The 14,735-nt window shown below is 47.5% G+C and overlaps 1 protein-coding gene across 1 annotated transcript in view; it reads right to left on the reverse strand.

The window, feature by feature from the left end:
• Window positions 1-6,215: 6,215 nt before the first annotated feature.
• Window positions 6,216-14,735, reverse strand: part of LOC144148693 (uncharacterized) — a 36,445-nt gene continuing 27,925 nt past the window's right edge. The window contains exons 8-10 of the mRNA XM_077680212.1: window positions 12,431-12,601; window positions 7,912-8,031; window positions 6,216-7,489 (exon numbers count right to left, since the gene is read on the reverse strand). Coding sequence (XP_077536338.1) covers window positions 6,299-7,489; window positions 7,912-8,031; window positions 12,431-12,601 — 1,482 coding nt within the window. The 3' untranslated portion in view covers window positions 6,216-6,298. The remainder of the gene's footprint in view (window positions 7,490-7,911; window positions 8,032-12,430; window positions 12,602-14,735) is intronic.

The following is a 14,735-nucleotide window of genomic DNA, read 5'->3' on the forward strand; positions in this document are numbered from 1 at the left end:
AAAAGACAGAAAGGGGGAAACCAAGGAAAAAAGTAAAATACAAATATTCAAAAGATAATCACAAGGTGCCTACAATAATAGCACAATGGAAACAATGAGAAATAGTAAAGAGAAACCCGCCCTTCTGATCGATTTCCCGTCGAGTGTGACGGCATGCCTTTTCATGTTAGTTTGTATTATTCTGCATCAAAGTACAGTACAGGAAGAGTACTATGCCGCTAAATCAAGGCACCTGCGGGAGCATTGGCGAAGTCAGGATGCCTTGCATAACACAACGAAAACAACTCATGGAAACCTTGGAATTTGAAGTTGCCGTTGCTCTTGGCCCGCGCATAGGCACGGGTCACGGAACATTTCATTGCTATATACCGGGAAGAACGTTACTTTTTAATATGTTTATGCCATAATCTTGTTGAATGTATCAGTAACAGGAACGATAGGGTGGGGCTGGGGTTCGGGGCTTCTGATTTCGATCTTCTTGTTTCGATCCAACAAACATTATGAATAATGTACTTGTTCGAGCATTGCAGTGCAAGCAGCTTCCTCTGAAAGACGCCACCATTTCACCAACGTATGCGGCATCATTAATATTGTCACGAATGACACTTGTTACTTCCAACTATGAAGGCATAAATAAGATTTAGTGGGTCTAAACCCAAAGCTGCAGCCCCGAGCCCGTTTGGACATGCACTTGCCCGAGCGTTGTCGTCTTGCTTTCTCCCTCGCTGATGGTGATAGTCACGGGATCTCTTCTCTGACTTGCTGATGATGATAATGTCGGAATTACCCCACCCTCCCACCCTGAAAGGGCATCGACTCGATGCTAGGCACAACTAAAGAACATTGTTGAACGCGAACAAACTGCTGCAAGATGGAACACTGACAATTCGATACGTGGGTGCGTAGTCCGTGCCTCAACGGTCGTAGTAAGGCTTGAGACGCACGAAATGTACCACTTCGGTTGTTCGCCTTCGACAGGAGGCTGTGCACAATGTATCTTCATAATTGAGGTCGCCAATACGGGGGAGTATTATATAGGCGGCCGAAGTACCGCTTCAGAAGCTTCTCGCTCAGACAACGGCGCTGTACGGGTGTCCAAACCAAAACTCGGTCACCAAGGGTGAAATGTATATCTCGTCGACGGGGGTTGTAGCGGTTAGCATCGACGGATTGTTCATTTTGAATCCTGATTCTTGCGAGTTGTCCTGCTTCCTCAGCGCGCTGTGAAACTACTTCAGATTCTTCGCGGGTATGGTCGCGGGGCAAGTGGGGCCGCATTACGTCGAGCATGGTATATACTTGTGTGCTGTGCGCCAAATAAAATAGAGAAAATGCAGTCATTTCTTGGATCGCGGTGTTGTACGCAAAGGTCACAAATGGGAGCACTTCTTCTCTTATTCGGTGCTTGAGGTATGCGTCCATGGCGATCATATCTGTCTTTGCCTTATTGGGGCGCTCTGTAAGTGCATTCGTTTGGGGGTGGTATGGTGTTGTTAGACGGTGGCTGGTATACTCAAGCATAGTATGTCCTGCGTCAGTTTGAACGTGAACGCAAAGCCGCGGTCTCTGAAAAACTCTTTGCGAGCCCCATGCCGCAAAAAAATTTGACTCAATGAAAACTTCCGTATTTTAGAGCTTCTTCCAGGCGAAAGAGCATTAGACTCTGCGTAGCTTGTTGAAAATCCATCGCTATGACAATCCCCCGATTTTCTGAGTTTGACATGGGGGATTGGCTCAAATGATCAATGACAATTTGTTCGAAAGCTGTTAGCGGGGGCTGGATAGAATATAGAAATCCGGCCGGCTTTGTTGGCGACTTCTTCTGCCTCTGGCCTTCTCGCCATGTTTGCGTGCAGTGACGGACTGATTTCGCAAGACGCGGCCAGTAGTATTTTCCTCGTATCAGTGCTAGTGTGCGGCTATTTCCAAGATATCCGGTGGTGGGGTGGTCGTAAGAAGCTCCGATAATTTCGTCGCGAAGGCTGCCTGGGACGACGAGAAGCCACAACCTCCAATTTGAGTCGAAGCTCTTTTTGTAGAGCATGCCCTGTCGAAGACGGAAGGAGGAAATGTTACGGGAGAAATCTTTGGGAAGGTCAACTTGTTGGCCTTGAAATTATGCCATACGTTTTTGCAGCTCAAGGTACTGTCGTTGCAGTGCTGCAATATTCGAGCCGTACAGTGTTCCCAGAAAGGCGTCGTCATCATCGACCTCCGTCTTAGCGACTTCCACGTGGGCCCGAGACGGCCGGGCAGTCCGCACCACTGTGTTTGTGGCCAGCCTTGTAAATAATAGAAAAATCAAATTCTTGAAGGTGGAGCCCCCCCCGGCAAGTCGTCCGGAGGGATCCCTCAGGTTGGCAAGCCTACACAATGAATGATGATCTGTGACTACACAGAATGGACGACCATACAGGTAGACACGAAACTTTGTAACTGCCCAAATGGCTGCAAGGCACTCCGTTTCGTTAATTGCATAGTTTTGTTCCGCTTTGGCTACCCTACGGCTCGCGTAAGCGATAACTCGCTCAGGGCCATCCAGCATTCGTAAGAGCACAGCACCAAGTCCCGCGCTAGTTGCATCAGTATGGACTTGTTTCTGCCTCGTGGTCACAATGGCCTATGACAGGCGTCGTTTGCAGAATGTTTTCAGTTCCTCGAATGCGCGATATTGATCTTCCTTCCACTCGAACGGGACCCGTTCTTTTGTAAGGTAAGTCAGTGGGTGAGCTATCTGAGAGAAGTGCGTCATGTAGAGGCGATAGTAAGCTCACAGACCCAGGAACCTTCTCACTGCCGACTTGTCAGATGGTGTTGGGAAGGTGGGAACCGCGGCAGTTTTCGCTGGGTCAGCACGTACACCTGCGCTGCTAACAATGTGGCCTAGGTACTTCTGCTCATTGTACGCGAACCGGTATTTTTTGGATTGAGCGTAAGGCCGGCGGTTTCGAGATACTTCAGTACTTCTGTAAGTCGTTGTAAGTGTTCATCGAACGTAGTTGCAAAGATGACGACGTCATCGAGATAAATGAGGCAAGTCTGCCATTTAAGGTCGGCGAGAGCGGTGTCGAGTACACGCTGCAAAGTCGCTGGGGCTGTATATAGCCTGAAAGGCATTACTTTTAGCTCAAGGAGCCCATCTGGGGTAGTACAGCCCGTCTTTTCTTGATCCCGCTCGTCGACCTCAATCTGCCAGTACCCAATCTTTGGGTATATTGACAAGAAGAAGCGGGCTTGGCGGAGCCGATCGAGAGTGTCATCAATGTGTGGAAGCGGGTACGGTTCCTTCTTTGTTGTTTTGTTTTGCCGCCGATAATCTACGCGAAACCGCAGTGTGCCATCCTTTTTGATCAAACGCATCATTGGTGCAGCCCAGGGACTGTTAGATGGTTGGACCAAATCGTTCTTCAGCATGCATTTCACCTGGGTTTGTATTACTTCTCGTTGTTTGGGTGAAACTCCGTACGGAGGTTGGCGAGTTGGATGCGTGACGTCATCAGTCAAAATCCGGTGCTTAGCAATGGTGGTTCCGCCGACTCCGGACGGGGTAGCAAAACTGTGACGAAATTTGTCGAGCAGTGAAAGCAACTCACTTCTTTGTTGACCCGAAAGTTTTGAGTTCACGTCGAGTTCCAGAATTGCTGGCGTTTCCGGCCGGTACGATGTACCGGCGTCGGGCACTACGTCAACAGCTGAGATTTCGGCGATGCATTCCACCTTGGCTACTAACAAGCTCTTGGTCAGGTGCTGCGACTCGTTTTGAAAATTGGTCACGACAGCATCTGCACATCGATTTTGAAGCCACAGTAGGCGTCTGGTGACCCCGATTCATTTCTCCAGAAGAAGCTGGATACTTCCTTCTAAGGGTGATTCTCCGTCAGAGAACGTGTCCACATGCACCAGTAAGAAATCACTGTCCCTCGGTGCCACCTTCACATGCTACTGTAATACCCTAGCCGAGGCAAAACTTGGGACGGAGTGGCTCCGTGATGCGTCCGACATCCGCAGCGCGAGGCTGTTAGAGCCCAGATCAATGCCGGCACCATACTCGTAGTGGAAGTTTATACCTAAAATGATGTCTCGGGAGCATTTCTGCAGAAGGACAAACTTCACAGGGCATAGCTCTCCGTGGTTCTTGACGCGGGCAGTGCACAGTCCAACAGGCATCACCAGGAGTATTCCGGTGGTACGTATATCCGGGATATCCCACTTTACGTAGCTGACGGGAAAGCCTACATCTCAGAAATGAGTTATCAGCACCAGTGTCAATGAGCGCCGTAGTGCCGAAGCCGTCTATAGTGACCGAGAGGTTGTTTAATGGCGCAGCAGTACGGATGAAAGGGTTGCTGGAGTCGGAGTGAGAGCTTTGCAACATTTGTGTAGGTTCTTGATGGCTTTCGTCGTCGGCAACGCCACCTCCAGGTATTGCCGTACTTAGTTTCCCCGACGAGGCACGGGTGAAAGGCTTTAGCGGCGAGACAAGTGAATAGACGAAGGTGGGCTATGGAGCGACGGTGAACGAGGTCCTCGAGGAGAGGCTGGGGGCGCCCGCGTTGAGCGTCGAAGCTATACTTCGATTTCTCGGGGTCTCTGACCGTTACGTGTGCACGGGTCGCTTGGACGGAACCTGGGAAGTCCAAGCTCGCGGTAGCGGCAGCGGCAGCGGTGACAGGTATGGTCTGGGTCCCAACAGAGGAAACAGTCTTCGGTTATCCCGTGTTTACCACGCATCCGTTTTTCGCGGGCGACGCTGCTGTGGCCCCGGTGGTGAAATATTCGGCGACTCACCAAGCCACCCGCTGTGGTGCCAGGTTTGAGTAAGGATCGGCGACTGACGGAGCGGCGTGGAAAACCGGCGTGACGTACGTCACAGAGAGACGTTGGTGGCTAACATCCACCAGAATTCTGTGTGCAAAGGTTCACTGCACTTTTCTTACAGCTTCCGCAACCAATACTGAAGCAGGTCACTCGCGCGTTGGATACAGCTTTTGTAGCTCCTCTTGGAGCACACCGCCGCGGATGATCTCGCGAAGACAACTATCATTGGTGCTGCTCAGGTCGAGGCGAGTAGTAATGCAAGCAGCAATTGTGGGGCAAGCCAGTAACCTGTGGTAATGGTTGCTCCTCCCTGCTAGAACCTGGTCAATGTTTGTGGCTTCTGTCGCAACTCATCAACGGTCGTCGGCGGCTTGTGAACGAGTCCTCCAAAAATGTCGCTCCTCACGCCTCTCACAAGGGCCCGCACCTTGGTTTCTTCAGCGGCCAGCGGAACCGCTCGTGTGCTCAACTGCAGAACGTCTTCCACGAAGCTTATCACGTTTACGGTAGGCCCTTGGGCCCGGTTCCATAAGATTTTTTCGGCCCTTTGACGTCGAAAGCGGCTAGGGAAGAAACGAATGATTGGAAATCACTGGGGGTGCTCCTGTACATTAATGACAAGTAGGCATTGACTGCGGGTCCCCTCAATGACCGTCCGTTAGTGTGCATGGCTTAGAATGAGTTGACCCTGACTCAATCCGCATTCATTGTCACTGTGAGGAAAATTTTGAGCGATACATTACTCGTTGGTTTAGCGGTGTGGTGGATTTTTGTTTGTAGTGTACCTCTCAAGTGAATGTCGCGACGATTCAAATATATCATTAAAAGCCATTTTGAGTTTGTGTATTATTGCTCAAAATGCCTAGGAGCAGCCTCTGAAATGCACCTTTTTAAATGTTTTATTAAAAACCTTGATGTATTCGACGTGGCAAAGGTTGGAATAGTCAGTGCCGTGTGTTTGCTTGCGGCTTTTACGTGCCGTTATGTGCCTCAACTCTTCATGTGGTACAGATTAAATTGTTCGACGAATGGAATTGATCTGTAGGCAAGTAGGGCTGGAAAAGCAACGATCAAATTGGCATACTTATATTGGTTGAATATAAACACCTTTTTTCTGCAACTCTCGGCAATCGAATTTCTTGCAGTTAACCAATAGCTACGGGCAGAGAACGCCCTAATTTAGGTGTCAACCTGTATATGAATAAATGCGAAGGGATTTCTACCTTCGTCTGCACGGTTCCAGTCATCGGTTCCAGGCCATTTGAACCCGCTGCATTTAGGTTTTATTCCTACTATGTTGTCCTAGCACAGTACGCGAATGGTACTTACCATTTTTTCTTACTTACGTGAACCTTTTGCCATCAGACATCAGTTCGCAGAAAATGTGTAGGTTCTCCTTGAAGCGAGTTCTTCGTATTTATGCAAATTTAAAGATACAGTGAAGCTCAAAACCACAAAGCAATCCAAGAATTTGAGGTTTTTATAACTTACATTCTGGGCGATTGACAAGATTGGGCCAGTTACACACCTGCCATGTATTGTCGAACACTGTCTTTGGAGGGCAACTCTTGAGATGTGGGATAGAATTAGCGCACTGGTAAAATTTGCGGCAATCAGTTTCGTGTGGTACAAGCACGTGACCGTAAGCAACTTTGCAAGTGTTTTGCACACTTTGTAAAGTCGTAGTTTCGTAATCGATCGTCGATGTTCTGGACGTAGACGGCTTTCTACTCACACTGTGCATCAAAATATTTTGAGTAGTTGAAAGAGAAATGCCTTCGGGCGTGATTGGTTTTTCTGATTCCAGTATTTCTGGGGAATGTGATCTCCCATGTATTAGGGAACTGCTTGCTGTAATAGTTTCTTTAGGAGCGATTGTTTCTGTTGTTGATGTTGTCCTTGACTTTTCGGTTGAAGAAGTAGCAACTTCAGCAATGGGAGGACCTCTAGAATAGTGAGATTCAGGTGTGGAGGTATGTCCTGCCCGTAAATCTTCTATAAATGGTGCCGTGGTTTCCACTTTTGCATTACAGACACTAGTTTTAGCTCTCTGCTGGTCTTTTGACATTGCTGTTGTAAATGTCGAAATATAACTCGGTGTAGCAGGTGACGTTTGATTCTCGTTGAAATGCACCGCAGGTGTATCCCCGGGCAGTCTTGAACTTTTTTTGTGTGGTTCCGGCCAAGATATATTTGACTCGGGTTCTTTGTGCGTAGCGTCTAAAGTCGGAGTAGTTTTAGAAACCGGCGGTTTCGTGGTCATTGTTGGCTTTGCAGTGGACAAAGGAAGATTAGTAGAGCTAGACGTTAGCGCATAAAATCCAGGAAGAAACGGCTTCGAACGTTGCGGCACGCCAGGTCCCTCGAACACACGCGTGGTGGGTGGAATAGCCGTAGTAGAGTGACTGTTCTTTGATACTGAAGCGGCGTACGTCATAGCTGGCTGCGTGAAGGAACCCGTTGGCTCACTGGCATATCCATCGTTGGTTTTGTTTGACCACGTTGTGTTCCGAGGATTGTAGTGGAAGTGAACGTAGTACGTCCTCTCATCTAGCTGCTCCCGAAGTGCTTTCAGGAGGTAAGACTTTCTGGTGCAAGTACCGGTGATATCGTCAACGTCCACAGTCCGCACAGCGGCTCCGCGGTATTGCATTCCCATAACCATTCTTGCCTGAAAAAAAAGGTTTGAAATTTATTGATACAGACAAGCCAAACTTGCCCTACGTACTACGAACAATATATGTGTCTGCAGCGTAAAAGTACCGCTCCTTGTACATCTTGAATGGTCGACAAAAGACACTTCGAAGCCTCATCAAGTCGCAGATGTTACCAGCAGCACTTTTTCGAGGACGCATAGGAAAGAAAAGGTTTTAATAGGTTTCCTGCAACCTAGCAAATAAAGCTCGCGAACACATACAACTGCATAATACAGAAGTATAACTACACTCACGCCTACAAGCCAAAAACGCCGATACACACCGCTAAAACCAGCGCAGAAAAAGGTATGTCGGTTGATCATTAAACCGTTCTGCAGGCATAGCTACAGCACAAATATTTGTCGCGGAGTAAAACCAATAACATTTGGAGTCTTACCTTCCGCTGAATGCTCCGTTCATCTTCATATGCCACATACTCGTTCCCGAGGTTCAGAAAAGAACAAGCCTCTTCGCCATAGCGTTCCCATTTCCACCCAGATTTAATATGGTCGCACACCTGTACCAAACAGGTACGAAAGTGATTCACAAAAGCGTTATTTTGTACAGGGTTTTACAAAAAAGATCCAAATTCAAAATTATAGGTTGCGCGTGGTAATTGCTGAGATTACCACGCGCAGACTTACTTTTCATAAACAGGACAACAATTTTCTACAACATAAATCAATGGCATGAGAGACACCCACATGTTTTTGTAATGCCTGTTGGGGGAGAATATCTGTGATTTTAAATAATTATGTGAGAAATCACGCCTAGCCCTATAACCACCGGCGGTTTTCTTATCTGGATACCGACATCTCCTTCCTGCCAAAGTTTGTATTTCTCGGGTTGTAACCAAACTGGGGAAAGGTAGAGGGTACATAAATATTACACAATGATGACTACTGCACTCAATAATGCGAGGATTGAGCGCAACGCGAACTGCAGTCATTATGTCACGGAGCACAGCTTCTATGTCTAAGCAAATAACCGCGTCATCAGCGAACGCATGACGACACACACTCTACTCTGGCGTTACCGCAGAACGCGTTGCCGCCCTCCAAATTGTTGTAAATCGGGTTTGACCCTGTCGTGCAAATGTCGCGTGGTTCGAATGAGCTATGCAACGCATAGCACGAGGAAGGGCCAATGTACGTGTAGCACGAAGCGCGTGCTGAGCTCGTGCACGTTTTTGCACTTGAAAGACCAGACTCTTGCGGTAATGAATGATAGGTTTTCCGTCTCACTTCTTGGGCGCACTAGCGTTAAAGCGCTCTTTTCCCACACGTCTCGCAGGGCGTCGGCATATTGCCCTACCCCTCGCACTTTCGCCGTACTTTCCTCCCCGCTTTCTTGCTCGCGCTATCTCGTCTACTTTCCGTCTCCCCTTCGTTCGCTAGGTGACAGCCAGGGAAGGAAGAGAAACGAGCCGGGCCTGAGGGCTTGCGCCCTAAAAAGAGAACGCTGTGTTGCACTGGACACCTCAATGTCGTATGAAATTGATTAGCTAGGCACAAGCAGTATTTACCCATTGCCAGATAGTCTGCGGGATACGTGCAATAATTGGCAATAGATTACTTCGCCAGAACTCGTCCAAGACGGAATTATCTTTAAGGTAAGAGCCAGGTGGGGGCAAACATTTTGAAGAGTGACAACGTTGGGGGGGGGGGGGGTAGTATTTGGAGGCTACCACGGTAATGAGGATAATTTTCAGGTATTGTTCAGTTGCCTGGGAAGAGAGTGCTTTGAACTAATCATCACTTAACCTTTCCGTGGTTCTGGAGGCGTTTACCATGATCCACGAAAATTCAAGGTTCCGGATGGGGGCGAGTAGACTAATTTGCATCCAGGTCGTACAGGCCACTTATTTCCAGGTTAGCATTCAGATGTATTTTGGGAGCAACCCCTTGTGGATGTTGCTTGCGTTTCGCAAGTGGGGACGGTGAAAACCAATTATTTAGTGGAGCCGGCCGGCTTGGTACTCATTTTTATACTAAAGGCTATATTCGCGATGCCTTAATGTTACGAACTGGTACATTGTTTGGCTGTACATCTAGATACGATTACGGATAGTTTTAACAAGACCTTCTGATTGGATTCCAAAAATTTGTCCTGCGAATAACCATTGCACAGACTTTCTGTAAGCAGCCACTGAAACAAGTATTGCTAGTACTATGCCGACATGTATGGTAAAAATGCCGTCCGTTCTTGGTTTGCTGTGATGAGAGAAAACACATCGCCGCAGAAAATGGCAGAGGTTGTCGACCCCCTACATTAAGCATACTGGATCGTGGCTTTTCACTCTACGGGCTATCGCTCACTTGCTCACATTCTTAAGAGTTCAACGATAATGGGTACATTTTACTAGCGCAAAAGACGGACTAAACGAGTAAGAAAAACTCAGGAGGAACGCTAGACGCCAAGGTTGATGCCTAACGTTCGCCCTGTGTGTATCTTACGCGTGTGGACCGTCTTTTGCGCTAGTAAAATGTATCAATTATCGTCTAACCAACTATCCCATTTTTCTATCCCTAATTGTGAGTTCAGTTACGCCAAATATATTAAATCTGTTTGGTGCAAGCAAGTTTCACAAAAAAATGTGTCGGGAAGTGCTTTGTTTTCAGCTTGGTCTCATTTATTTTTAAATGCGAAGCATTTCTTAGGCTCGCCTAGTCCTGCGTCGTTGATGATGGCGCCGTCCATACGCTCACTGCGCATGCGCAACTCTCCTCCTTACACCCACAGCTCCGCCATGCTACAATATAAAAAAAGAAATAGTTAGCGGCACCCGGTTTCGACCCCGCGACTCTCTGGCCGCAACGGGAGGTACGCGGTGCTCTTCCCACTACGCTACAAATCCGGGACAGGAGCAAGTGCTACGAACGCGCCTTATGTCCTTGACTCATTCAAATTTCGTCAAGAAGCTACTGATACAACAAAGGCACGCGAAGCTGAACGTCAACGGAAACGATGAACTGAAAACTTTAGAGGGGGACGCTGAATTTCCCGTGGGAAAGCTGTGGCGGGAAGCGCCAAGCGCCTTGCAGCTCAACCAGCCCCGTCCGCAGCGCCTCTGATGCTGATTGTGGCAGGATGCCCCTAGGGATCGGCCAAACAAAGAATCCATCACGAGATAGCTTCGCGTTCAACCACCGTCGTCATCTTCCCGTATGGGAACCGCCGAAGAAGAATAAGAACGAGAAGAAAAGGCTGCCAAGAGGAGGGCGTGTACATTGCTCTCAGCCGGTGCACCAATGTCAACAACCTTTACATTACCAAAGCTGACGGAGACTACCGATACTACCACACAGACAACATCGACAAGAACATGATGGACGAGTTTCCGCGCCTCCAGAACCACCGCCTACTCACCGTAGCACAACAGCACTTGCGTGCCTTTGCCACCGGTGTGGACCCGGGCGCGGAATTCCCTCCGGCGCTAGTAAAAACCAGATCACTCAACATAACGGCAACACATTGAAACTACACGTAACCGCCACTATGCTTCGCATCCTCTTCAGGGTCTTTTTTGTAATTTTTTTTATATGTTATGTGTTCAGTTTTCCTTGTTACTTTATTACGTTTCTTTTTTCGCTTAAAGAGACGGACAACCGATTTTTGTCCCGCATTTGCCCTCTACTTCATATGAAAGCCAGAGTTTTGTATAACCCGCTAACCACAAGCATTTTCTAAACAAAGTGGCGGAAATAATTTTAATTCGGCAAGAATCTTCCTGACATCGGAAGGATGGCGTTTCGTAGTGTCGAAACTTGCCACTGAAATACGGGTCCCTGTCACGTGACCTGCAAATCTAGCAGCTACTGTAACTGCTGAAGTGTTTATTTTACGTATTGAAAACCTTTTAACACAAGTATTTGTACAAGGTAAATTGTATATGTATTTTTGAAAATTATTTTAAAAATTTTCAATACACGCTGCCATACGTCGCTGGGTTGCTCTCAGTGTGCTAACTCATGCCTCCATACCCAGAATCAACGGCATCGTTCAGTAAACAGACCCAGTGAAGGAGTCAGGGGCGTTTGTTCTGCCAAAATATTTGATTTCATTTTGCACTTACGCCAACGGAAGGTTAAAAAAAAAACGTCGCACCCCGGGACGATCGAACTTCCCACCACTACAACGTGCCGCTAGATTATACCTATTGTCTATCCCAAAAATTGGCGCATTCGTGCAAAATAGACCGTTGCATTAAAAAAAAACATAAAGAAGCAGAGAATCCTGCGATTCTAAGTTTTATGGGTGGGGACAAGTTTTTAAATATAGTTTTTCATTCGCATACAGACAAAAGTATGTTGCCGAGCTCCTGTATGCCATGGTTGGCACCATTATTTTTGGGAGGGACACATACGGCTAGTAGACCTAAAAATTTCGATTTAAAAAGTTCTAGGGCGTTATCAGCAATACCTTTTCTCGTCAAGGTGCTTTAAGTGATGCCCTTTCATCTGGGGTAGAGAATATATATTCTAAAAAAATCGGTGGTCTGTGCCTTTAAAAGATTAAACGGTCTTCGTAACATGGATCAGGAAAACTAAGGAAGGCCAGATCTTTAAGATTATTGGAAGGGAATGTTAGTTTTGCTTTTAAAGTTCTCGCGTATAGTAGAGGTGTCGGTGCGAATATTCCATAAATAATTATTTTACTATTTCATTTTTTTGCTTAACGGATTCGCTATAGCAACTCTTTGTACAGGCCTCGAATGATAGAACAGCGTCTATAACATCGGAACTTTTTGGCATTGTCACTTTCAAAATACCAGCATGGTTCACGTAGGTTGCAAGAAAGCATAGAGATAAAAATGTTAGCTGAGGCTACAGAACTTTTGTTCTTTCTGCACTGGCACTCAAAATAACTGTGGCTGGTACTTTTTCATCGGAATGAATTGTGATATGTCGTCTTACCTCGTAAAAGGCCATGGAACCTTGTGTTTTTGTGTGAGGGCCTGAGCGCCCCTTAAACACTGAAGTCAAGTCTGAATTCGTTGTTGTATAAGTTTGACCGCTGAATGGAATATCCAGCACAATGCTCTGACGCAGAGCTCCTTTTTCGACAAGAAATTCAGCCCGTTCAATCTGAAACAACAAAAAAGAAATTCATGAAAACACAGGAACCAATCCATAGAAATTTAGGCAGTTGCTATAAGCTGCTATGCGAAAAATTGGGGTATACTAGAATATTACACTGGCTTTCTGGAGCGGGTACTTCACGTCGTCGGCAATGTGAATTTGTGAATCTGGCGTAAGAACCTGACGGCAGATGTCACCGTCACTGCCACATTTTGCATAGTGTGTGCGTTAGAATTGTGTTCGTTCTGTTTACCTCGCAGATCAACATGCCTCGGGCAATTCTTGACCGCCACATTCTGATGACAGTTGTCCTAATTGGCCTATCTCGGTAGAAATGGTGTGTGACATTTCTGGGTGAGAATATCGAGGTCGCACACAATTGGTAAATTGTCCCAAGCTTCCTACGGCAGCGGTCGTCGTCCCTGTTCGATCCACCCGGGTGGATTGGTTGGTTATTGCTGGTGAGTCTTCACATGTCTTACTGTAGACAGCAACGACGTGGAGACCAGCCTCAAAGATGTTTTCACTCTGATATTCTGTACTGGTTCTGCAGTGGAAGGTGACAATAAATTGTTTACGTTCACCTTCAGTGAGCTAGAGGCAACGAGCTGTAGTGGCGCCGGAAAGGCATGGTACACTGGCGGCATGAGCCTCAGAGTTGCATTGCCATCCAGCTACGCATTTCAACTTTCTTTTCAACTCCATTAGGCTTATTACCTATACTCTCCCAGCCTTGTTGTTTGGCATAGACAGCGATGCCGGAAATCGCTTTTTCTATTTAATTCTGGTGCACGTCGCTTCCTCTGCCATGCGTGCAAGTCTCCTTTATTGCTGGGTGCACCGGCTAGCCCTACGGCGAGGCTCACGACGACTTCGGCATCACCCCGGCAGCAGCGGCCCCTTCGTCGAACCTTACCCCGGCTGATATCGTGGCCGCACCCGCTGACCTGGGGGAGGACAATGAGCGGCTGCGCCGGGACAAAACAGCGGAGGCCACTTGAGGCGTACGCCGATGGTCTCAGGACACTGCGTGGCAATGTGAGTGTACTGCGCACTGAATTGACTGGGTTGCGGGGGTCGCCTTGGCTAGCTGAGTTCCCACCACTCCCCGCCCTGTCAGCAAAAAAACCTCCTACCAAGCGGACGATAGCTCTTCACTTCCTGGCCGCCCTCGTTGCCTCCACAAGCCTGAAGGGGGTGTCTTCCGCATCTCAGATAGTGCGGAGATGTCTCCCCCACCCGACGACGTGCTTGGGATTTGACGCGCTCACAACCGCGTTCGCTGGTTGTAGGCGCCTGTGACGAAACTTGGCTGCTGGTGGTCGACTGTCCCAATCGCCAAAAAAGCAGCGTTTGTGACGAAGTTGCCCGACGACCACCTCGGCCTATGTTTCTGGACACCTGTCTACAGGAAGGGGGGGGGGGGGGGAGAAGGGTGCCGCTTTTGTGCAAACGAATAAACACGCGACATGACTTCTTTGCTTCCTTTTATGTTGCCGTCGGTGACATTTGTTTCGAGCGAATGAGAGACCCTCCACTGTGGCCAAGGAGCTGTTTCTTCAAGCCTTTCGTGGAGAACTGCATGGTAAAATTTTCCATCTAGATAAGCGCCCGAATGACAGGTAATTAAGGCTTCGATTTTTTTAACCGTAATGTCCGTGGCCTTCGATCTAAATCACCTGAGGTTTTTTTTCTAATGTTCTTTCATCGTGTTTTCTTGTTACCATTTTGAAAGAGACTTGGTTGTGCCCTGAGATTAGTTCGACTTCCTTTTTTACTCCAAATTGTCACGTTTTCTGTCGTCACCATGATATTTCGCACAGCTACCAAAACAGTGGAGGTGTGCTTTGCGCCCTTTATAGTTCGATAAAGTGGAAACACCGCATTGACCTTCAAGAATATCCTGAGTTCATCTGGAAAGAGGTGCTATCTTCTCGAGGTGAATGCCTTTTGCCGTGTACTAATTACATATTACCCTCGGTGAAAATTATTAACTTGAAGAATACTTAAGGTTTTATTGAAAACATTGCAAGATCTCACAGTAATCGCGAAACCCTAATCACTGGGGACTTCAAGGTTTTTGGGATTTCATGGAACACTAACATAATTAATCAGATATACTGTGCCACACTTCATAAGT

The sequence above is a fragment of the Haemaphysalis longicornis genome, unplaced genomic scaffold (genome assembly GCF_048455015.1).
Source record: "Haemaphysalis longicornis isolate Haplotype H1 unplaced genomic scaffold, Haemaphysalis longicornis Haplotype H1 scaffold_8, whole genome shotgun sequence".
Lineage (NCBI taxonomy): Eukaryota > Metazoa > Arthropoda > Arachnida > Ixodida > Ixodidae > Haemaphysalis > Haemaphysalis longicornis.